The sequence below is a fragment of the Panthera leo genome, chromosome D3 (genome assembly GCF_018350215.1).
Source record: "Panthera leo isolate Ple1 chromosome D3, P.leo_Ple1_pat1.1, whole genome shotgun sequence".
NCBI classification, from domain to species: domain Eukaryota; kingdom Metazoa; phylum Chordata; class Mammalia; order Carnivora; family Felidae; genus Panthera; species Panthera leo.
This window is the reverse complement of record NC_056690.1, coordinates 9,775,673-9,798,612: the sequence shown is the minus strand read 5'-3', so window position 1 is coordinate 9,798,612 and position 22,940 is coordinate 9,775,673. Positions and strand designations below refer to the sequence as shown.

Genomic DNA, 22,940 nt, shown 5'->3' with positions numbered 1-22,940 from the left:
TTGTTGCAGCTAAAGGGCTCGTTCCGGCGTGTCACGGGGCCACCCTGTGCCCTGAGCCCCTTCCGACACCGGGCCGAAGGGCGGCCAGTGTGGGGGGTTGTGAGGGGATCCCCACAGAGGAAGCTCGCTCTCTAAGCGCTGCTTGGGTAGGACGGAGGCGGCCTGTCCGGAGAGGTTCTGCTGTGGCCCCGAGGAAGGCCCTCCTGGCAGGATGCACCCTGTGCGGCACGTGGCCCAGTTGAGGTGCTGCGAGCTCCGGAGCTAAGGCACCCATCCACCCGCCAGCCTGCCTGCCTCTCTCGGGTGAGCAGCTGAGTTTGTAGGTTAAGGACGCGCGCACGTAATAAAAAGCCCAGGCAGTATAGGCAGGCACAAGGGAGAGGGCCTGTGATTCGGTGCCCAGGGGGCTTCCGTAAACGTGTCTCCCAACATTTTCTGGGGGTAGAGTTTTTCAGTGCTACGGAAGTGGGATCAGACCAGACGTCTGCCTTTTTCGTTCTTCCTCGTCATTCAGTGTCACCGCAGCAGAGGGCTCCGCGGTCCCGTAGCCGTGGGCACTTGCGTCGCGTGTGATGTGGCCGCAGTTAAAGCGCTGCCCTCACAAACGCACCTTTGCCTGTTGGCGTAGCTCCCGGCGCCAACCCTGGGACGGGGCCGCTGGCCGAGGGTAACGGCTTCAGTGAGGCCGGCGGCCGGTGGCTTCTCGGGCCCTGGCCGTGCGCGCCCTCGGCGAGCTCTCATGAGGCCAGCGCTGCCGCTATGGTTCCATCGTATAGGTGAGGAAGCCGAGGCTCGGAAAGCAGGCTCCTTTGTGGCCCGGGTTGCCAGGTGGCCGAGATTTGAGCCCAAGGGCTCCCGAGCCCCAGCCCGAGCCAGGCGCCCTCGCCCCCCCGCGCAGGAGGGAGCACCTGGGGGCGCGCGTCGCCAACCCCCAGGAGGGATGTGCCCTTCCGGCCCCTACGGCCTGCTCTGCTCCCTCCTCTCTGCTCCCTCCTCCCGCTGGGTCGCGACCGGCACCCCGAGGAGGAGTCCCGCGGTGTCCCCGGCGGCGGCCCCGCCCCACCTCGCCCTTCTCCCCCGGCCGCAGGTGTGCCTGCATCGATGTCCGACACGCGCACAAGGCCTCAAGGAAGTGGACGCTGGAGATGGACGTGGCGCTCGTGCAGTACATCAACCGGCTGTGCCGCCATCTCGCCATCACGCCCGCGAGGCTCCACCCCCACGAGGTGTATCTGGACCCCGCAGACGCCGCCGACCCCAGAGTGGCCTGTCTCCTGAGTATGTGGGTCCCGGGGGTCTTGGCTTTCGGGGACCGTCCCCTGCGCCGCCGCCGCAGGGGTAGGCGCACCTGCCGTGAACCCCGTGGGCAAAGAAGAGGGAGAGAAAGGCACGAAGCTGGGACTGTGGCCGAGCTAAAAGTTTACGAGGCCTCACTGTGCTCGTTGCAAGGAAACCGCGGGTGCTGCTGGGTGACCACGCCCCATCACCGCACCCGGGCCTCCGCCCAGAGGTCGCGGTGGATGCCCTGCTGGAGTCGGTGGCGAGGGGGCGGGGCTCAGAGTTGGCCGTGCGCGTTAGAGGCATTATCCATTACGAGAGCACGCGGCGTGTCTTTACTAAAAGCTAGGAGTGCGTGTGCACGCACAAATGCACCCACAGACGTTCTCCGTAAATCCCTCCGTGGAAGGTGACCGCTGGGCTTGTTTCTGTGCCTGTGCGGGTGTGTGCCACAGGCGGTTTTGAGTCTGCCCACTCTTGCTCAGCCACGCGGCCTGGGCCTTTGCTCGCTCTCTTCCTGATACTTCCAAGGTAAACGTGGGCCAGACGTGGTCCCGATGTCCATCTCTCCCAGCTGGAGAGGAGACGGACGTGAGCGTGAACAAGTAAGACAGTGTGCCAGTATCTCCGTGTCCTGGTCTTGACATGTGTCGCTTTTGGGGGAAAGCAGATGAAAGGTACCCGGGACTCTGTACTACTTTTGCGGCTTCCTAGAAGTCTCATTATTTTGAAGTTGAAAATTAAAAATAGCAGCTCTGCAGGGCCCTAAAGATAGGCCAAGGTGGGAGGGGGCGCCCTCGGATTCCCTGAGCGCCCGAGCCTCCCTTCTGGTCAGGCAGGGCCTCCCGCCTTTGCCTCTGCTCGGCACAGGCTCGGGCAGATTGAGGGCCACGCTTGCTGGCGTCTCTGGGTGTCGGGGATGAGATGCCCTGCGGGAGCCTCCCGGTCCCCCCTAAGTGCCCACTCCTGATGGCCGCTTCGAGTGATGGGGGCCACTTGAGTCCGTTTGTGACCGAGAGTCTCGGCCTGACCGCCCCCCGTGCCCTGCAGACGTGCCCGTCGAGAGCCTGCGCCTGCGGTTCGCCTTGCTCCAGTCCCTGAACACCACGCTGGAGACCTTCTTCCTGCCTCTGGTGGAGCTGCGCCAGACCCCCATGTTTGCCCACAGCATCGCCGCCCTGCTGAAGGAGGCCAAAGGTCAGTGCCTGCGCCCGCCGCCGCGGCCAGACCCAGCAACTGCCCGGGATGACCCTTCTCCTTTACATGTGACCTACGTGTGTCCCCAGGAACGGCGCTCCCAGCCAAGAGCGGTTACTTCAGCTATGCTCTGAAAAATTAAATTCTCTAAAATTTTCAAGGGTTCCTGACTGGCTCAGTTTGAAGACCTCACGGCTCCTGATCTCAGGGTCGTGAGTTCAAGCCCTATGCTGAAGGTAGAGGTTACTTAAGTGAATAAAGCTTAAAAACAAGAAGTTTTCAGGTTATTTAGAAATATATAAGGCTCTGATTCGCTATCTGCCAACTAGGTGTTCCTGGACACAACAGAGTCAAGGTTCGTGCGTTACCATTTGAGCAGATACTATGAACTTGCCTCCCGGAAGGTCAGGACCATGACACCTGAGTGCCTCAGGGGCCTGAAGGGCATCCCAGGAGAGACTAGACAGACCCAAAGGGGACAGCATGTCCTCCGCCGGGCCTCAGAGGCCACAGGGAAGGAAGGCGAGCAGCCCCATCCCAGCCTCTCTCCCACATTCCTCCCCGCAGGGCTCATCTTTTACGACACGAAGGTGACGGTCATGAATCGGGTGCTAAACGCCACCGCACAGAGGACAGCTGACCATGCAGCTCCAGAGATCACGTTGGACCCCCTGGAAATCGTGGGAGGTAAAGTTAGCTGTACGGGCCAGAAAATACAACATAGCTGTGATCGAACAAAGGATTTAGTTGATTTGCACAGAAAAGAAACCTCTAGAAGAAGGGAGTCCAGATATCCATCTGGCTGCTTCGTCTTTCTCCTCCAGTGTCCCAGTGTGTGACTCCCACCTTCAGGGTCCCCTAGTGAGCCTGCCTTCCTGGCAGCAAGAGCGAGGGGAGGAGCTCTCCACTTCCTGGAGGCTCGCCTTGGCTTCCCATCTCCCGGGAGGCCTGCCACGTGGCCACACCTAACTGCAGGGGAGGCTGGGATGTGTACACTTAACTCTGGTTGGCCGTGGGCTTGCCGGAGTCAGGGTTCTGGCATCGGAGAAATTGGGGCGAGTGGCTACTGGGGAGGCAGCCAGGAGTCTGCCACGACACGTGAACCCACACGTGCCACAAATGACACGAACCGGAGGGGAGAGGATCACAGATGGGGAGGACACCCCCCCCCCTTCCCCGGGGACAGAGGGAAGGCTGGGAGCCACACGGCCAAGGCACGAAGATGTTCCAAAAGCGGAGAGAAGGCAAGGCGGCAGGACCAGGGGCAGGGAGAGGGCCAGGAGGCAGCCGAAGGCCCGGCCAGGTGTCCGTCCTGGGCCGGAAGAGCAGAGGAAGGTGCTTCGGGGCGGGGGTTGGGGGGGGGGTGTTACTGGTTCCTCTCTCTTCCCAGGGGAGATCAGAGCTTCTGAAAACTCCTACTTCTGCCAGGCTGCCAGGCAGCTGGCCTCGGTGCCCTCATCCCAGCTTTGTGTCAAGCTGGCCAGTGGCGGTGACCCCACCTACGCCTTCAACATCCGCTTCACCGGGGAGGAGGTCCACGGCACCAGTAAGTGGCGGCCCCCGCCGGGCTCTGCAGCCAGTTCGGGCGGAGGCTGTGTTGAAAATGAGAACATTTTTGGAGTTATTTTTAGTCTAAACTGCCCACAGTCCCCCCCACTGGCGAGACTAAGGAAGCTGTGTCCTTGTTAGCCTGCTCTGCAGAAGCCAGGACGACCGAAGGGCTCCCCAGTGCCCCCGTCTCCCATGGGACACATCCGAACTCTGAGCCCAGCGGCCCTTCCCGGGGGAGAGGGCCGACCCAAACCGAGGGTGTCTCTGTTGTGTCCGTTCGGCACGAAGGGCACCGCCCTAGTGCTCACCAGAGGTGGGGTCCCCAAGCTGGGACGGCACTGGGCGGAGGTCCCTGGCAAGCGCCGGTTCCCCCACCCCGGGCCCGGGGGCCGGTTTCGGGGGCCTGGCCAGGGCCACCAACCGGCACCGTAGCGTGCTCCGGGCACAGCCGGCTCTCAGGACCGCGTGCTCAGCACCTTCCACTCCTCACAGCACCAACACTGCACAAGAGACCGGCCTCGTCCCACTGGACCGGTGGGGAAACTGGGACGCTGCCAGCCCAAGTAGTGTCCCCAAGGTCGGGCAGCCAGCTGGGGTTCAAAGCCAGGTCTGTCCGATTCCCAAGCCCAGCCCTTGGCGGCTTCAGCAGGCCGGGGTCTCCTGCTTCTCCGTGGAAGCTGAGTGAGGACATCTGTCCCCAGGCGCGTCCCGTGCGTGGCTCCGACCAAGCAGTGGGCACGCACAGCTGTCCTCTAAGCTTCCTGACCTTAGGACATTGACAGGGGGTGCACAGGGGAGAGGAGACCCAGCCACAGAGAGGAGTTGGCAAGAAAGCCGCAGGCACGTTTGGAATGACGGCAGCAGAGATGCTGATGATCGCCGGTCGCCCTTGGCGGGCGTTCGTGCGTCAGGCTGTTCAGCCGGACGCTGCTCACTGAACAGATAGACACTGGGCACCTGGGCCTGGGGGGAGGGAGGGGAGCGCGGAGTGGCACGGGCGGCCCCACTCCTGGTACAACCCGGAGCGACGGAGGTGGATTAAACGAGCCCGCGGATCCGTGTAAGCTCACGGCGGTGCCAGATACGCAGGGCTCTGCATCCGGTCTCTCTGACTCCTTGAAACTAGCCTGCGACGTAGGTACGGTGACTGTCCCCCTCTGACGTATTGGGTCCCTGAGAAGTGATGACCTGGGGGTCACCCAGCCAGTAAGTGGCCCGGCGGGACTTGACCCCAGGTCTCCCCGCCCTCAGGCGAGCGCTCTCTCCGCCGCAGCCGAGTTCAGGCCGGCAAAGGAGCTGCCGTTCTGGGCGGGCAGGGCGGGCCGGCGGGGACCCGATGCCCCCGATGCCCATCAGCCTCCATGTGTCCCGCAGGCGGCTCTTTCCGGCACTTCCTGTGGCAGGTGTGTAAAGAGCTGCAGAGCTCCTCACTGTCCCTCCTGCTCTTGTGCCCCAGCTCAGCCGTCAACAAAAACAAGGTAAGACGGCCGAGGCGCGGGCCATGGCGGGGCAGTGGCCGGGACCTGTGTTCCCGGGGAGGAGGAGAGGCGCCCGGCAGTCGCTGCATCTCTGCCTCTGTGTCCAGGGCAAGTATATCCTGACCCCCAGCCCCATCACCTACGGGGAGGAGCAGCTCCTGCACTTCCTGGGCCAGCTGCTGGGGATTGCGATTCGAGCAGACGTCCCTCTTCCCCTGGACCTCCTGCCTTCCTTCTGGAAGACTCTGGTGGGTGAGCCTCTGGACCCTGACCAAGACCTGCAGGAAGCAGACATACTCACCTACAATTACGTCAAGAAATTTGAGAGCGTAAGTGAGTGAGGCATTTATTCCGGGGACAGCAGAACTCCAGAGCAGTGTCCCCGGGGCTCGTGGCTGCCTCTGTGATCTGCCATTTGCTGGGCCTCCAAACCCCGGGAGCCCAGGCTTCCACCCGAGGACCGACCGGGGTCTCCCAGAGAACGTTAGGGAACGTCCGCTGTCTCTGCCGGGCTTGCTTTGTGGGGACAGAAGCGTCTCTGGCTTCTCTTCCTGCTTGCTGGGGCACGTCGGTCACTGCCCATCTGCTGCTGTTGGGCCTCCCAAGGACACAGGGGTGAAGGGTTCCCGGCAGCTGACTGAGCAGGCAGGGATGTCGGGGTGGGGACTCCTACAAGTGGACCCACTTTCACTTTTAAGAGCTTGGCTTTGGGCGCCTGGGTGGCCCAGGTGGTTTAAGTGTCCGACTCCGGCTCAAGTCATGATCTCCTGGTTTGTGAGTTCAAGGCCCGCATCAGGGCTCAGAGCCGGAGCTGCTTCGGATTCTGTGTCTCCCTGTCTCTCTGGTCCTCCTCCGCTCACACTCTCTCTCAAAAATAAAAGAGAGTTTGGCTTCAGGGCCTCAGAGCACAGGAGACCGGCTCTTGGGGGTCACCTGGGATTGGCCAGGGACAGAGTTGGGAACGTAGCTGTCCTCTTCGTGCCCGGGGACACAAAGAGGTAGTGAGAGCTCGCCATGTCTGACCGGCCCCCTGGCGGGGGTGCGGTCGGCGCTCAGGCTGCCAGCTGGGCCCGTGGGAGCCCTTCAGGTCTGTCCACCGGTTAGCGGTCGCGGTGGCCTGCCGTGGGCCGGGCTCTGGGCTCTCGCCCCAGCCGTAGGAAGCTTCCAGGTTGTTCTCCCGATACGCGAGGCCCTGTTCCGAAGGGCTGTGTGCACAAGTCCTCGTGACAAGGCCGGGAGGAAGGGAGGCTCAGAGAGGAGGGTGGGCTGGGAACAGAGCCACGGGGGGAACCTAGGCCCGTCTGGCTGAAAAGCCTCCTCAAGCTAGAGACGGAGTGTGGTGGTGCCCCTGCCCCGGCCCTTCCCCTCGGCTCCCCCGCTGCCTGTGTTCACAGGGGAGCAGACTGAGGCCGGGCCGAGGCGGCTCTCGACGGGAACCCCAGCCGAAGGAGGCACAAAACTTGGGCCCTCTGCGGGGCCTCGTGGCCAGGCTGTCTGTTGTCCTCCCCTGAGCCGCCACTTGAGGGCAGCCGGCATGAGGGCGCACCAAAGCCAGGATCTCGGATTAGTGGCAGAAATGGGGCTGACAGGGAATGGGGTCCCTGCCCGGCACTGCTTCAAGAAGTCCTCCTGGGGCTGTGGGTAGCAGCAAGGGCCTGGGGTGCGCGGGGGGGATATGACAGTGTCCAGGAAGACCGTCCAGCCGAGACTTCTTTCTGAAGGCTCTGGGCAGAGCCACAGAGTGTGTTGGGACACCAGGCTACAGCAGGGTTGGGGCACACAGACCAGGCGGAGAGATTCTGAACTTCTGGTACTCGTTCCAGTCACCTTCAACATGCCAGAAGGGCAAGTTTGTTCTTCTCTGGGCCAGATCCCAGCATCTCCTCGGTAGCCCAGCAGGCACCTCAGTGTCTTTTGGACCCTAATTTTGGTGTTTTTAAATGATTTGCTTTTAAAACTAAATATGGATCGGGGCGCCTGACTTCTGCTCAGGTCACGATCTCGCAGTTTGTGAGTTCGAGCCCCGCGTCGGGCCCTGTGGTGACAGCTCAGAGCCTGGGGCCTGCTTCTGTGTCTCCCTCTCGGCCCCTCCCCTGCTCACACTCGGTGTCTGTCTCTCTCTCAAAAATGAACACGTAGGGGTGCCTGGGTGGCTCAGTCGGTTGGGCGTCCGACTTCAGCTCAGGTCACGATCTCGCGGTCCGTGAGTTCGAGCCCCGCGTCGGGCTCTGGGCTGACGGCTCAGAGCCTGGAGCCTGCTTCCGATTCTGTGTCTCCCTCTCTCTCTGCCCCTCCCCCATTCATGCTCTGTCTCTCTCTGTCTCAAAAATAAATAAATGTTAAAAAGAAAAAATGAACACGTAAAAAATAAATAAAACTAAGCATGGATGTAGGTTTGGCTTCAGGCAAGGCTGAATCCTGGTGCTCAAACAATGTCCTCAGTGATTGGTTTCAAGATGGCCCCTAGTAGTACAAGATGTACATCTTAGAGTCATGTCCACACCAGTGAAAGTGCGTTGCTGCTTCCAAATGGTAACAGGAAAAGCCCTCCAATTTGGGTTTCGTGAGGTCTCAGGTGGCCTGGGCCACATACCTAACCCTGAACTCCCGGCAAACCGATTGGCCAGGCCCGTGCCACGTGCACGTTCATAATGGCCAAGGGTGGTCCCCGTGCAAACAGTGCCTGGTGTCTGCCCGACTAGAGATCGGGGTTCCGTCTTCCCGGGGACCCTGGGAGCAGGACAGGCAATTAGCCTCCGTCTGCCTCCGCCCTCCAGATCAACGACGAGACGGAGTTAGAGGCCCTGTGTGCCGAGATCGCCTCCCAGCACCTGGCCACCGAGAGCCCCGAGGGTCCCAAGCCCTGCTGCAGGTTCACCTACCTGACCATGACGGGCGAGGAAGTGGAGCTGTGCAGCCGCGGCCGGCACATCCCCGTGGCGTGAGTGTGTGCGCGAGGGGAGCGGTGGGGCGGGCGGCCCGGGCCGGGTCAGGTGATGGATCTCACCAGAGGGACGGCTGTGGGGCAGGACGCGGGGTGCCAGGAAGGGTGGCGTGCGTTCAGCAGCAGGACTTTACTCAGAAGGCCCCAGCCGTGAGGCGGGTGACGGACGCCCGGTAACCGTTTCCCCTCGCCCGGCCCCCCCCCTCCCGCCCCGCACCCGCAGGTGGGAGAACAAGGACATCTACGCGGCGGCCATCCGGAGCCTGCGGCTGCGGGAGCTCCAGAACGCCGAGTGCGTGACGGCCGTGAGGGCGGGCCTGGGCGCCGTCATCCCCCTGCAGCTGCTCACCACGCTCAGCCCGCTGGAGATGGAGCTGCGCACCTGCGGCCTGCCGTACATCAACCTCGAGTTCCTCAAGGTCGGTGGGCGGGGGCCTGTCCTGGGCCCCCCCGTGTCCCAGTGCCCTGTTCTCACGTGCGCCCCCCCCCCCCCCCCCCCCCCCCCCCCACGTCACAGCTGGGGAAGCCGGAGCTTGAGTCACTTGCCCGGACGCGGTGGGGTCGGTCTCAGCCCCAGACGGCTGGCCTCCGGGGCCCGGGTCTTGAGCCTCATCCCGAGGTGAAGACCGTTCTTGCCAAGCCCCGTCCGTTCCTCAGGCCGCACCCCGGCCTCCCAGGCTGGCTTCTTGCTGGCGGTGAGACCTCGAACAGTGACTTCACATCTGGTGGGGACGGTGACAGGACCTGCCCGGTGTGTTCACGGGGGGGCGGGGGGGGGGGGCGGTAACGCTCGTGGAGCCTCTGCTCTGGGCGCGGTCTCCGGGCCGCAGCCACGCGACGGGCGCGGGCACGACTACCTCCGTGGCCTTGGTCGTTGTCGTGGTCTCATAACCTGTGTCCCGCGGCCGTTTCCCCGCCGCAGCCACCCGGCCCGGGGCGGTGCGGGGTGAGCAGAGGCCGGGACTGCTCACATCCGGGGGCCTTTCTTCCCCAGGCCCACACCATGTACCAGGTGGGGCTGATGGAGACAGACCAGCACATCGAGTTCTTCTGGGGGGCGCTGGAGGTGTTCACGCAGGAGGAGCTGTGCAAGTTCATCAAATTTGCCTGCAACCAGGAACGCATCCCCTTCACCTGCCCCTGCAAAGACGGGGGCCCTGACACAGCCCACGTGCCCCCCTACCCCATGAAGATTGCTCCCCCAGATGGCACAGCAGGTACCGCCTTCCCCTTGCCGTGTTCCGAGTGGACGCACAGGCCCTTCTCTCAGTGGGAGCTGGGGCTGCTGGGCCCCGCAGGAGGGAGGGACATCAGTGGCCAGCTGAGCCCAAATGGAAATCGGGGGACGGGCCTGCGCGGGGGAAGGGGTTGTCCTGTGCCTCCCAAACCTGACTTTGGCCAAGAGTCCGTACAGGCCCCAGGGTGGCCTACGTTCTGGGTTTTTTTTTTTTTTAAAGGATTCACCATTCTTTTTTTCAAGTTTTATTTATTTTTGAGTGAGAGTGCAAGCGGGGGAGGGAGTGGGGGCGACATTGTACTGACTGCAATGAGCCCGATGTGGGGCTTGAACTCATGAACTGTGAGATCATGACCTGAGCCGAAGTCGGACAGTCAACCAACTGAGCCACCCAAGTGCCCCTACATTCTGATAACTCTAAAAAGCTAACGGGGCTTTTTAGAAATGTTTTAATTTTCCAACTTCTAAACGTAGAAAAATAAGAAAACGACCCTTTGCTGACTGAACAAACCTGTCTACCACCAGATTCCCTCACCGGTCAGCCATCTGCTCCCTGTGCCGGACAACTTCCTGTGCCGTTTTCTCCTCCAGAATCTTCTCTTGCCCTGCCCCCACGCCCCCTCCTGCTTGGGCCTTGGTTAGCTTCGAGCTACCCAAAGAAGCAAACCTGAAAGCAGGGCGGCCAGTAGGTCTCCCTGGGATCAGAGCCCAGCCTCTGACACTGGCCTGGTGGGGGTTTTATTTTTGCAGGTTCCCCAGACTCTCGCTACATCCGAGTGGAGACCTGCATGTTCATGATCAAACTTCCCCAGTACTCCTCTCTGGAAATCATGCTGGAGAAACTTCGTTGTGCCATTCACTACCGTGAAGACCCCCTAAGTGGCTGAGGGGAGGGAGCCCCGGAGTCAGTCCGTCACCGAGGCACCGCTCCGCCGGCTTGGGAAGCCTGCCACTGAGGGCACATTCCCTCCAGGCCCTGCGTGAGGAGTTGGCGACGTTTTGCTTTTCCGAACTTTTGTCCACGTTCCAGGGCTTCCTGGAAGACTTGACCTTTTGTATTTGTATGTTTTGTGATGGGTTGGTTCTTTTACACCTGTTTGTGGTATGTTTGTAGGATAGTTTAATTCCCAGGCAGCCTGTGTCTCATTTGATCTTCCCGGACATTGTCTGTCATGGCCACCGGATTCTGATGCCGTAAGGCCCCAGTTAGTTCCACATCATGGAACCGCCCAGCAGGAAGGTGGTGGTGAGATACCTGCGGCCGGCCACACGGAGCATCCTGTTGTCTCTTCACAGCGTCTTCACAGACAGGTGTGTGGCCCTGCCCCTCCTGCCTTGAGCTGGAGTTGATCCTGGACGCAGCTCCCCCCGGCCTCCTTCCATCTTGAAAGGGTTGGGCCCCAACATGGGAGACACGCGGGGAGCTTTCTGTGTTAATCTTCCGGCTTTCGAACCTTGTTTATGGTCTGGGTTTTTCAGAGGAAGAGCACCCCGGTGGCTGCCCGTCCCTTCCCCCTCAGCCCTCTGCTCTCCGTCTCTCCTGGGCCCCTGACCTGACAGTTTCCTGCTGAATGTTCCTCAGGAGACCAAAGGGTTCGTTCTGACCTTAGTTCACAGCCAGGCGTGTCCCAGCTCCAGGAGTTCAGGACGCCTAGAGGAGGAGGGACGGACAGTGCTCGGGGGAGGGGGGGCTTTTTCTGAGACTGATTGGACAGGAAAGCACATGATTCAAGCCCACCCCCCCCCCCCCCCTTGTACTCAGAAACGGCCCTTCCTCACCACAGTGTTGGTGACAGGAGGAACGCAAGGGCCACACGCCCATTTTAAAAAGAGCGGCTGACTGAGGCGCTCTGCTCAATTCAGGGCCTACTTCGGTGACCCAGACCTTCCAAGGACCACTGTGCGGTCCTTCTGCCCCTCTGGCCAGGCCCGCCCCTTGTCCCCTCGCCGCCCCATGTGAGCGTGTGTGCCAGGGTGGAGCTGCTCCAGGCCCCCCCCCGCCGCCCCAGTGCACTTGTGCCCCAAACAGGTCTTCGTCCAGTGGCACTTTGTTCAAGAGCAGCATATGCCAGCTTGTTGGACACTGTCATTTTGGGCCTTGCCAGTTCTCCTGGAATTGCATCACTGTATTTATTGTATAATATTGTGAATACTGAAGGTTCTGAGTGAGTGCTGACTAGAAGGTTCTGGAGTGTGCATGCTGGGGAGAGAAAGCTGTGCTTTTCCTTTCTCTGCTGTGGCCCCGGCCTGTTGGGAAGATGCATGGATTTTAGAGTTAGAGCCATTAGCAGCCATCTCTTCCCTCTTATTCTAAGGAAATGCGTTAAGGACCATTACTGAAGTGATTCCCCAACCTAAGGAAAAGCTAAAACTGGATGCATCAGTTATGTTTGATGCAGGAGCAGTCCTGTCTGGAGAGGAGGGCCTGCACGCAGGCTCCCTGCTTGGAAGGAAGATGGTTGGCTGCTGCCTCCTGGGGGCCGGAGCCCCATTGCCTGGGGGTCAGACCAGGACGTAGTCCTGACAAGGATCCTCCTATTTCATTTCTGCATAACGAGAGCCTTTGGATTATTAGAAGTGGTTCTTCCTCTCTGTATTTTTAAATTCTTGGTCCCCTCCAATCCTTCCCATCCCTTAAATGGACTCAGAATTGTTAGCTACCTCCCCAAGGGGGGTTTTGGGAAGCTGCTTTTGGCCCATCACTTGATTTGATGACAGCTGTGAGTAAGATGTCTGCTGCTAACACGCTTCTCCCAGAGAGCACATTGAGAGGTCCAGACTGATCCAAACCTTGGCCCTAAAAAAACGTGTGCTGTAAAGTTACTTGATGTATATTTATTATAATTATTTATGGTTGCATTTAACAAAGTTTTCATTCAGTTTGAGGCTATTTACACCATTGCTGTGTAAAGGAAGCTCACTACAGGAAAAAAAAAAAAGTCACACCAATAAATAACCTTCATCTAATTTTGACTTACCGTAAGAGTTGTGTGGTCATCTACTCACTGAAAAGATACAATGACTGACCTGCTTGGACTGGGCGGCTCTGATCCTTAAGTGCGGTCCGAAGGTTAGGAATTTGTTTCTGATTATTGTCTCTACACTTGATGTGATTCTTACTCCATCATGCTTACCAACTAATCCTCCCCCCCCCCTCCCCCATTCAGCCCCTCGCACCTGGTTGTCATACAGAAAGGATGACTGAAGGGATGGAAATCCAAGGTCAAAGCTAAACCCCACCCTGCATCTTCTGCCCCCCTGCTCACACTGGAGCTAGTCTGAACTCTTAGGCCAGTGGGAGGGTTTTCCTCAAGCGGATAATTGCAGTGGAAGGGGGTGGGAGCCAGCAGTGGATTTAGAACTGTACAAAAGGGAAATGCAGAGAAGATAAAGACTTAGGGCTGCTTTCCTAAGGTTGATGTTCAGCTCTCTTGCACAGCCGTCCTTTGCCACCCCCACAGGGAGCTCTGTGGTCTGCATGCAGGAGAATCCAGTCTCCCAGACATGGTCCTGCTCCGTGGGAGGGGGAGGTCCTCACACAGACCCATTTAGTTCTTCTCTTGACCCTACCTTTCTTACACTTAATAAATGCCAACTTTTAGCGAAAGTGTCCCACTTATGTCTTTATTATAGGAAGACCAAGGGTCCTCTTGGGTGAGGAACAACTCCCCTCAGCGTGCTGGAAACAGCAAAAGCCACCACTCACAGCTAAGAGAAGCTGGGGTGGATGGGGATGCCTTGTGTGGAGAGTCCCAGCTGAGCACAGCAAGAATGTGCTCTCCAGGATGGCTGAGGCCATCTCCTTTAAGAGTTGCTTCTTTAAAAAACTATGTTCAAGATTAGGCTATCCAATAATAGAAGACATTCATCCTCATTAGTCATCAGGGGAAAGCAAATTAAAATCACAAAATCTATACAACCACCCCCAAAAAGGAAAGACAGTACCAGGACTGGGGGAAGACATGGAACCAACAGAACTCTCCTCTGGATGTGGGGAATGTAACCTACAACTACTCTGGAAACCTGGGTGCCCTCCACTACGCACCCCCTTAGACCAACAATCCCACCTCTAGGTGTACGTCAGAACACCCACCCATAGTCACCAAAAGACGTGTAAAAACACTCACAGCAGCAATAATAGTAGTAGCCAAAACTAGAAACAAGTTGAAGGTCTGAAGTAGAAAAAGTTACGGCACACAATGGAATACCATACAGGAAGGAAAGCAGACTGCTACCTGCAACCTATAGGTGAGTCAGAAACACACAGTGTTCAGCAAGAGGAGTCAAGCATAAAAAAATACTTCATGGTATGAGTACTTTTAAATAATGAGTTCATTTAAATGTTGAAAATAGAAAAAAATAACATCTTAAAATGTCAAGATTGTGGTTATTCTGGGTCCCAGAGAGGAGGATAGAGAGTATGAGGGGTGTTCTGGTGTCCTGGTAATGTTTTTGATATGGGTGGTGGTGACAGGTGTTGAGTGAACCCTATGCTACCATGCACTTTTCTGTAGGGATGTTCTACCGTATGGATAGTTTCTTAAAAATACAAGTGCACCAGCGTGTCTGGCTGGCTCAGTTGGTAGAGTATGTGACTCTTGATCTCTGTTTAAGCCCCATGTTGGGTGGTGGTACCTACTTAAAAAAAAAAAAAAAAAATCCCAATGCCTCCGTGCCAAAAAAAAAAACCCCACAAAATGAAATCAGGAAATAAAAGCACACATTCCATCCTCGTGAAACCAAAAGAAATCATTTCAGTCCACAATTTCTCAAAGGACAGCTACTGAAAGAATAAATGACTTAAGAGGACATCATGGGCAGCAAGCTTCTTGTAGGTCCCTTGGAAAACAAAACGTTGCAAAGAAGGAATTAGAGGCTCCACTGCCAAGAGAAAAACAAGGATTGGAAATTCATGTAGGAAGCAGTTGTTCAAGCCCACCACTCTGCAGAAAGTCAGAAGCCCTATTTGGGAGAATCAAACCCAGCAGCTAAGACCCCAGCCCCACCCTGAGTTTACACAGCAGACTGGAAGACCCCTTTCAGGAGGAAACCAGAAATAAGACCTATAGATTCTCACAGCAGGGGGTTCTTCAGTGAAAACACCAGCTTGTTACCCTACAGTGAACGTGAACAGTTAAAGAAGCTTCTCGTCTTTAGTGCCCCAGTCTTAAATCTAGACAGGCAAGAAACAGATGAGGAAGAGTCTATAACATGAAATACCAAACAAAAATAGATAACACGGACTAGAACAAGAAACAACTATGGCACAAAGTATGCGAACGGACTGCATTGGGGCACCTGGCTGGCTCAGTTGGTAGATCAAGAGTCACTCTGGGTTTCAGGGTTGTAAGTTTTAGCCCCATGTTAGGTGTAAAATCTTACAAAAAAGAAAAAGTTACTTCAGGGACACCTGGCTGGCTCGGTAGAGTGTGTGACTCTTGATCTCGGGGTTGTGAGTTCAATTCCCACATTGGCTGCAGAGATTACTTAAAATCTTGGTGTGCCTGGATGACTCAGACATCTGACTGTTGATTTTCAGCTCCGGTCATGATCTCCTGTTTCATGAGATCGAGTCCTGCATCAGGCTCCATGCTAGCAGTGCACAGCCTCCTTGGGATTCTCTCTCTTACTTGCTCTTGTAAATAATAAACTTAAAAAAAAATCACTGCATCCCTTTAGGAGAGAAAAGGCTGTGGGAAAGAATAAAAGGTTTGGGAAATATCAGAAATCCATTTAATATAAAGATGAAAGGAGAAAGTTGAAGAAATCTCCCATAGAGCAAAAAATATGAAAAGAAAAAGGAGCGCCTGGGTGGCTCAGTCGGTTGAGCATAGGACTTCAGCTCAGGTCATGATCTCACAGCGTGTGATTTGGAGCCCCGCGTCGGGTTCTGTGCTGACAGCTCAGAGCCTGGAGCCTGCTTCGGATTGTGTCTGCCTCTCTCTCTCCCTGCCCCTCCCCATCTTGCACTCTCTTTCTCAAAAATAAACATTACAAAAGATTTTTAAAGGAAAAAGGGATCAGTCTAAGACGGTCTATCCTACTATCACTGGAGTTCTGCAAAGAGAAAACAGGAGACATAACCAAAATATAAGAAAATTCTGAAAAACAGAAGGTCACAAGTTCCAGACAAAATAAGTATCCAGCTCTTTGAATAGAAAAAGAATCCACACCACTTTACAACATGGGGGAATTTAAAAATACCAGGGACCGACATCCTAAAAAGCTTCAAGGGGAAAAATTACATGTAAATCAGAATGGCATCAGGCTTTATAACAAACTAGAAAGATAACACCTTCAAGACACTTCTAATCACAATAAATGAACAGAAGCCAGATTTCCCTATCACAACAACTAAAATAAAAAACCTAACATATGTATGGTTCTCAAAACAAGCAATAAAAAAACTGAGAAGAGAAAATAAATACGGTGGGCCCTACCATTGCCTCAGCTTATGGTCTGGATAGTTTTCAGAGAGCAGCAAGAGGAGGGGAAACCCAAAGTCGAACTCAACAGTCTCCTAGAGTTCAGAAAACAAAGCATGAAAGGAAACAAAGGCAGCTAGTTTGCAAGACAGAGTACTAAAGAGGAAGAGACTTACAGAGAACTCTGTAGATCTCTTGAGAGTCCTCAAGTATTCAACTGAGTACTGGTAAGCTCAAGCATATAAGGAAACTGCCAGAGGCTTGGAAAAGAACCAGCCAAAAGGATTAGAGCTGGCAAAGAACAGGAAATAGTTCCTATTCCCACTAGCCAATGTAGAAAACTTTGTAATTTGTGGGACTTTGGTTTTGCCTTAGTAGTGAAGTAAAATTAGCCCTAATTCCTGTTCAGATCCCACCTAATAAAGCTTAAAAGTTTGACCCAGAAGGATCAAGCTGTCTCCAAGTGACCACATATAAAAACAAAGCTCAAAAATACAGGAAATACATGGGATACCTGGGTGGCTCAGTTTGTTGTTGGGCGTCCAATTCTTGATCTCAGGGTTGTGAGTTCAAGCTCCATGCCTAGCATGGAGCCTACTTTAGAAACAAACAAGTAATACAAAAATACCCAGCATGTAAGTAGGTAAAATTCAGAATGTCTGGCATCCAATAAAAAAACCACCAGACATGCAAAGAAACAACAAAATAGCACCCAGAAAAATCAACTGCAACTGACCCAGGAATTATACAAATGATAGAATTCGCAGGCAAGAGCATTAAAACAGTTATTACTGTATACAAAAGGTTTACGAAGCTAGGGGAAAAAAAAACAATGAACATGTTAGGTAGAACCATGGAAAATATAAACAACACAAACTGAATGTCTAGAGATAGAAACTTCAATGTCTGAGATGAAAACTGGATAGATTAGCGAGAGATTAGACTGCAGAAGGTTTCAGTGACTTTGGAAGCACACAAATGACCCATCTGAAAACAAAAGAATCCAAAAAAGTGAGGAGTGTCAGTAAGATATGGCACTTCATTTGGCCTATAATATAGGAGAATAATCCCCCAAAGAGAAGAAAAATGGGGGAAAATCTTGAGATAACAGCTGGAACTTTTTCCAAATTTACTTAAAAACTACAAAGATTTAAGAAGCTTAATGAACCTAAAGCACAAGAAACAGAGCGGTGGTGATGGTTGTAGAACAATGAATGTACTTGATGTCACACAACCATACAAAGGTGCATCACAATCTAATTGTATAAAATCAGTGATAAAGAAATCTTAAAAACAACCCCCACAAAGACACATTCTGTACAGAAGAACAAAGATAAGGATGGTAGATGTCTCAGTAGAACCAATGCAAGGAGACGGCAGAGTAACATATCCAAAGTATTGGGAGGGGAAAAGCTATCAACCTAGAATTCTATACCTTTCAAATAGTGAAGGAGAAAATAGGCAAGTACCTAGAGACAAATCAGGTTACTGCTTAGGGAGTGAGTGCTTAATGGGTATGGGATTGCCTTTAAAGATTAAAATTCCTGAACAAGTAGTGGTGATGATTGCACAACACTGTGAATGGATTTAAGGACACCTAATTGTATACTTTAAAATAATTAAAATGTTAAGTTTTGGGGCACCTATGTAGCTTAGTCGGTGAAACATCCGACTTCGGCTGGGGTCATGATCTCACAGTTCATAAATTCAAGCTCAACATCTATGCTGTTGGCGCAGAGCCTGCTTCAGATAATCTGTCCTCTCTCTGCCCCTCCCTGCACCCCCCTTCAAAAATAAACATTTTTTTTAATGTTGAATTTCATTAAATGTATTTTACCACAATTTTTTAAAAGTGAAGAAGAAATAAAGACCTTTTCAGACATAGAAAAGCTGCAAGAACACAGGCTAACCTGCACAACAAAGTCCTTCACACAAAAGGAAAATGATACCATGTGGGAATCTGGGTCTGCACAAAGAAAAAAAATACAAAAATATTAACTACATGGGTAAATACAAAAGACATGTTTAAGTCTTTAAAAGATAATTGACTTAAAAAAAATTTTTAATGTTTATTTTTGAGAGGGAACGAGTGAGCACACACTAGCATGAGTCGAGGAGGGGCAGGGAGAGAGGGAGACACAGAATCCAAAGCAGGCTCCAATCTGTCAGCATGGAGCCCGATGCGGGGCTTGAACTCACGCACCAGGAGATCATGACCTGAACCAAAGTTGGACGCTCAATCGACTGAGCCACCCAGGTGCCCCTAATAGATAATTGAGTACTTAAAACAACAAGGTATTGGGGATTTATGATGAATAAAGAAATGGAGGGGAGGAGCACCTAGGTGGCTCAGTCGGTTAAGCATCTGACTCTTGATTTCACCTCAGGTCATGATCTCCCAGTTTGAACCCTACATTGGTCTCCTCACTGACACTGTAGAGCCTGCTTGGGATTCTCTCTCTCTCACTCTCTGCCCCTCCCCCCCACCAAAATAAATAAATTAAAAAATAAATATATGACAATGGCACAAAGGTTAGGAGGAAATAAATTAAATATGTTATTGTAATACCAATCATGAAGTAGCACAATATTACTTAAAGGTAAACTGTGATTCTGTGATAAATCAGAGGTGTATGTACTATAAACCCTAAAACAACTACTTAAATAATACAATAAAGTTAAAACTAATAGGCCAACAAAAGAGATAAATGGAATCATAAGAAGTATTAAAAGAAAGCAAAAAAAAGAGAGAAAAGGCACATAGAACACAAAAGATAAATAGCAAAAAGATTTATTTAAACTCAACTATCAGGGCATCCGGCTGGCTCAGTCGGTAGCATGTGACTCTTAATCTCAGGGTCTTGAGTTCAAGCCACATTGGGTGTGGAGACTAGTTAAAAGAAAAAAAAAAAAAGTATTCTAAACCCAACCATATCAATAATTACATTAAATGTAAATGGTTGACACACCCAAATTAAAAGACAAACTCCTCAGACTGGCTCAAAAACAAAAACCCCAACTATATGCTGCCTCTGAGAAACCCACTTTAAATATGTAAACAAAAATAGGATAAAAGTAAAAGGATAGAAAAAGATATACTATGCCAACACAAATCAGCAGAAAGCTGAAGAATGTTAATATTGCTATCTTAATATCAAAGTGTATCTCAGAGCAAATATTACAAAGAAGGTCATTTCATAATAATAAAAAAGCCAAACAAGAACATAACTATCTTAGGCATTTATACATCTAATAACAAGGCTTCAAAAGAATGAAGCAATTACAGAATCATAAGGAAAAATAATCTTCAATTACAATACAGATTTCAAAAAGAACTATCCCCCATCCCCCAATAATTAAGAGAACAAGTAAACAGAACATCAGTAATATAAAAGCCTGAACAACACTACCAACCAATTTGACCTACCTGTCATTTATATAATATTCCATCTAACCAAAATACAATGCACATTCTTTTCAAGTACATACAGGACATTTATGGCCTGGAGAATATTCTAAGGATAAAACAAACCTCAATAAATTTGAAGAGATTCAGTTCATACAAATTATGTTCTCTGACCACTAGAAAATTAGTAATCAATAACAAATCTGGGGGCAGCTGGCTGGCTCAGTCATAAGAGCATGTGATTCTTGATCCCAGGGTTGTGAGTTCAAGCCCCACATTGGATGTAAAGATTAAACTTAAAAAAAACAAAAACAAGGGTGGGAGGGAGGGGTAGGTGGGTGATGGGTATTGAGGGCACCTTTTGGGATGAGCATTGGGTGTTGTATGGAAACCAATTTGACAATAAATTTAACATTAAAAAATAATAAGGTAAACATAATTACCACTATGAATTAAAACACTCAATTTTGACATCTTGAAAAAAAAAAATCTAGAGTGCCTGGGTGGCTCAGTCAGTTAAGTGTCCAACTTTTTTTTTAATTTTTAAATTTACAAACAAGTTAGTTAGCATATAGCGCAATAATGATTTCAAGAGTAAAATCCAATGATTCATCCCCTACATATAATACCCAGTGCTTATCCCGAGTCTCCTCCTTAATGCCCCTTGCCCACTTAGCCCATCCCCCCACCCATAACCCCTCCAGCAACCCTCAGTTTGTTCTCTATATTTAAGAGTCTCTTGTGTTTTGTTCCCCTCCCTGTTTTTTATTATTTTTGCTTCTCTTATGTTCATCTGTTTTGAACCTTTAAAAAAAAAATTATTTAATGTTTATTTTTGAGAGAAAGAGAGTGTATAAGTGAGGGAGGGGCAGAGAGAGAGGGAGACACAGAATCCAAAGCAGGCTGCAGGCTCCAAGCTAGCAGCAAAGAGCCTGACAAACTCAAACTCACAAACCAGTGAGATCATGACCTGAGCCGAAGTTGGCCACTGAACCAACTGAGCCACCCAGGCACCCCATGTTTTGAATCTGAAATTCCACATATGAGTGAAATCATATATTGTCTTTCTCTAATTTCACTTAGCATAATATACTCTAGTTCCATCTATGTTGTTGCAGATAGCAAGATTTCACTCTTTTTGATTGCCAATACTCATGTGTGTGCGTGTGTGTGCATGCGCGTGTACCACATCTTCTTTATCCATTCATCTGTCGATGGACATTTGGACTCTTTCCATACTTTGGCTATTGTCGACAGCACTGCTATAAACATTAGGGAGCACGTGCCCTTTTCAAACAGCACACCTGTATGGATAAGTACCTAGTAGTGCAATTGCTGGGTTGTAGGCTAGATCAATTTTTAATTTTTTGAGAAAACTCCATTCTGTTTTCCAGAGTGGCTGCACCACTTTGCATTCCCACCAGCAGTGCAAAAGAGATCCTCTTTCTCTGCATTCTCACCAACATCTGTCATTGCCTATGTTGTTCATTTTAGCCATTCTGACAGGTAAAGTGGTATCTCATTGTGGTTTTGATTTGTATTTCCCTGATGATGAATGATGTTGAGCATTTTTTCATGTGTCTGTTAGCCATCTGGATGTCTTCTTTGGAGAATTGTCTATTCATGTCTTTTGCCCATTTCTTCACTGGATTATTTGTTTTTTGGGTGTTGAGTTTGGTAAGTTCTTTACAGATTTTGGATACTAACCCTTTACCTGATATGTCGTTTGCAAATATCTTCTCTCATTCTGTTGGTTGCCTTTTTGTTTTGCTGATTGTTTCCTTCACTGTGCGGAAGCTTTTTATGTTGATGAGGTCCCAGCAGTTCATTTTTGCTTTTGTTTCCCTTGCCTCTGGAGACAGTGTTGAGTAAGAAGTTGCTGTGGCTGAGGTCAAAGAGGTTTTTGCCTGCCTTCTCCTCTAGGATTTTGATGGCTTCCTGTCTTACATTTAGGTCTTTCATCCATTTTGAGTTTATTTTTGTGTATGGTGTAAGACAGTGGTCCAGGTTCATTTTTCTGCATGTCACTGTCCAGTTTTCCAACACCATTTGCTGAAGAGACTGTCTTTATTCCATTGGATATTCTTTCCTGCTTTGTCAAAGTTTAGTTGGCCATAAGTGTCTAACTCTTGATTTCAGCTCATGATATCAGGGTTTGTGAGTTTGAGCCCCAAGCCCCACATCAGGCTCCATGCTCACAGTGCAGAGCCTGCTTCGGATTCTCTCTCTGCCCCTCACCCAATCGTGTGTGTTTACACTCTCTCTCTCTCTCAAAATAAATAAAATTTTAAAAAATCTGGAAAATATCCAAATAGTATAAACTAATAGCCCAGAGGATAAAGAAATCAATGTATTCTGAACTGGATGAAAACAAAAAGACACCAAAGCATATGAAACACAGGTAAAGCAGTTCTTAGGGAAATTTATAGCACCAAACACTTATATTACAAAAAAAAAAAAGGTCTCAAATGAATGATCTCAGCTTTGACCTTAAACTAAACAAGAAAGAAGCTCAAAGTAAGCAGAAGAAAGCAAATAAAGATCAGAATCGAAGAAAAAACAAAAGATCAGAATAGAAAATAATGAAATGGAAACAGAAAACCAGTAAAGGGAATCAACGGAACCCAAGTTGATTTTTTGAGATCAATATAACTGATAAATCTCTAACCCAGGGTTGCCATGCTATGGCTCATAATCCAGCTGCTTGTTTTTGTAAATAAAGTCTCACTGGAAGCCTCACCCATAGAGCTGTGTTTACTCTCTAACAGCATTGCCGAGTAATTGCAATTCGGACTATATGGCCTAAATATTGACTATTTGGCCTTTTAAGAAAGAAAAAGTTTGAGGATCTCTGCTCTAGCCAAACAGATTGGGAAAAGAGAAAACAAATGATCAACATCAAAAAATGAGAGAAGTGACATCACTACAGATTTTACAGATATTTTCAAATAAGGTTATATTATGAACACCTTTATGCCAATAAATTAACTTACTGAAATGGACAAATTCTTTGAAAGACAATACCAAAGTTCACTCAAGAAGAAACAGAAAACCTGAACAGCTATATCTGTTAAAACTGATAAACTGTATCATACTTATTTACGGTTTTTAAGAAATTGGTCTATTTCTCACAGTCCCTTTTTAAGGGCTCATCTGATTAGGTCAGGCCCACTCAAAATGATCCTTTATTCATTCAGAGCCAACTGATTTGAGGCTTTATTTACACATTCGTGGTTTTGTCATACTATATCAATCATAGTCACAGTCCTGCCAACACCCAAGGGAAAGGAATTACATGTACACCATGTAAATGAATATTACATATATACCATGTACACCAGGAATCCGGAATCTTCAGGGCCAACTTAAAATTCTGCTTATCACAAATAAGGAAACAAATGTATTCACTGAAACATTATTTTTA

General features: G+C 51.1%; 2 protein-coding genes across 8 annotated transcripts in view; one reads left to right on the top strand and one right to left on the bottom strand.

Moving 5' to 3' along the window:
- HECTD4 (HECT domain E3 ubiquitin protein ligase 4) overlaps positions 1-12,652 on the top strand; it is a 190,776-nt gene extending 178,124 nt beyond the window's left edge. For all 7 annotated transcript variants that reach the window (XM_042911721.1, XM_042911718.1, XM_042911719.1 and 4 more), the window contains 10 exons: positions 1,088-1,278; positions 2,329-2,475; positions 3,043-3,162; positions 3,866-4,021; positions 5,401-5,504; positions 5,612-5,833; positions 8,282-8,445; positions 8,672-8,867; positions 9,443-9,665; positions 10,436-12,652. In XM_042911721.1, the coding sequence (XP_042767655.1) occupies positions 1,088-1,278; positions 2,329-2,475; positions 3,043-3,162; positions 3,866-4,021; positions 5,401-5,504; positions 5,612-5,833; positions 8,282-8,445; positions 8,672-8,867; positions 9,443-9,665; positions 10,436-10,572 (1,660 nt within the window). In that variant the 3' untranslated portion in view covers positions 10,573-12,652. The remainder of the gene's footprint in view (positions 1-1,087; positions 1,279-2,328; positions 2,476-3,042; positions 3,163-3,865; positions 4,022-5,400; positions 5,505-5,611; positions 5,834-8,281; positions 8,446-8,671; positions 8,868-9,442; positions 9,666-10,435) is intronic.
- LOC122204271 (60S ribosomal protein L6-like) overlaps positions 1-22,940 on the bottom strand; it is a 738,693-nt gene that overhangs the window by 192,548 nt on the left and 523,205 nt on the right. The gene's annotated exons all lie outside the window — the stretch shown is intronic.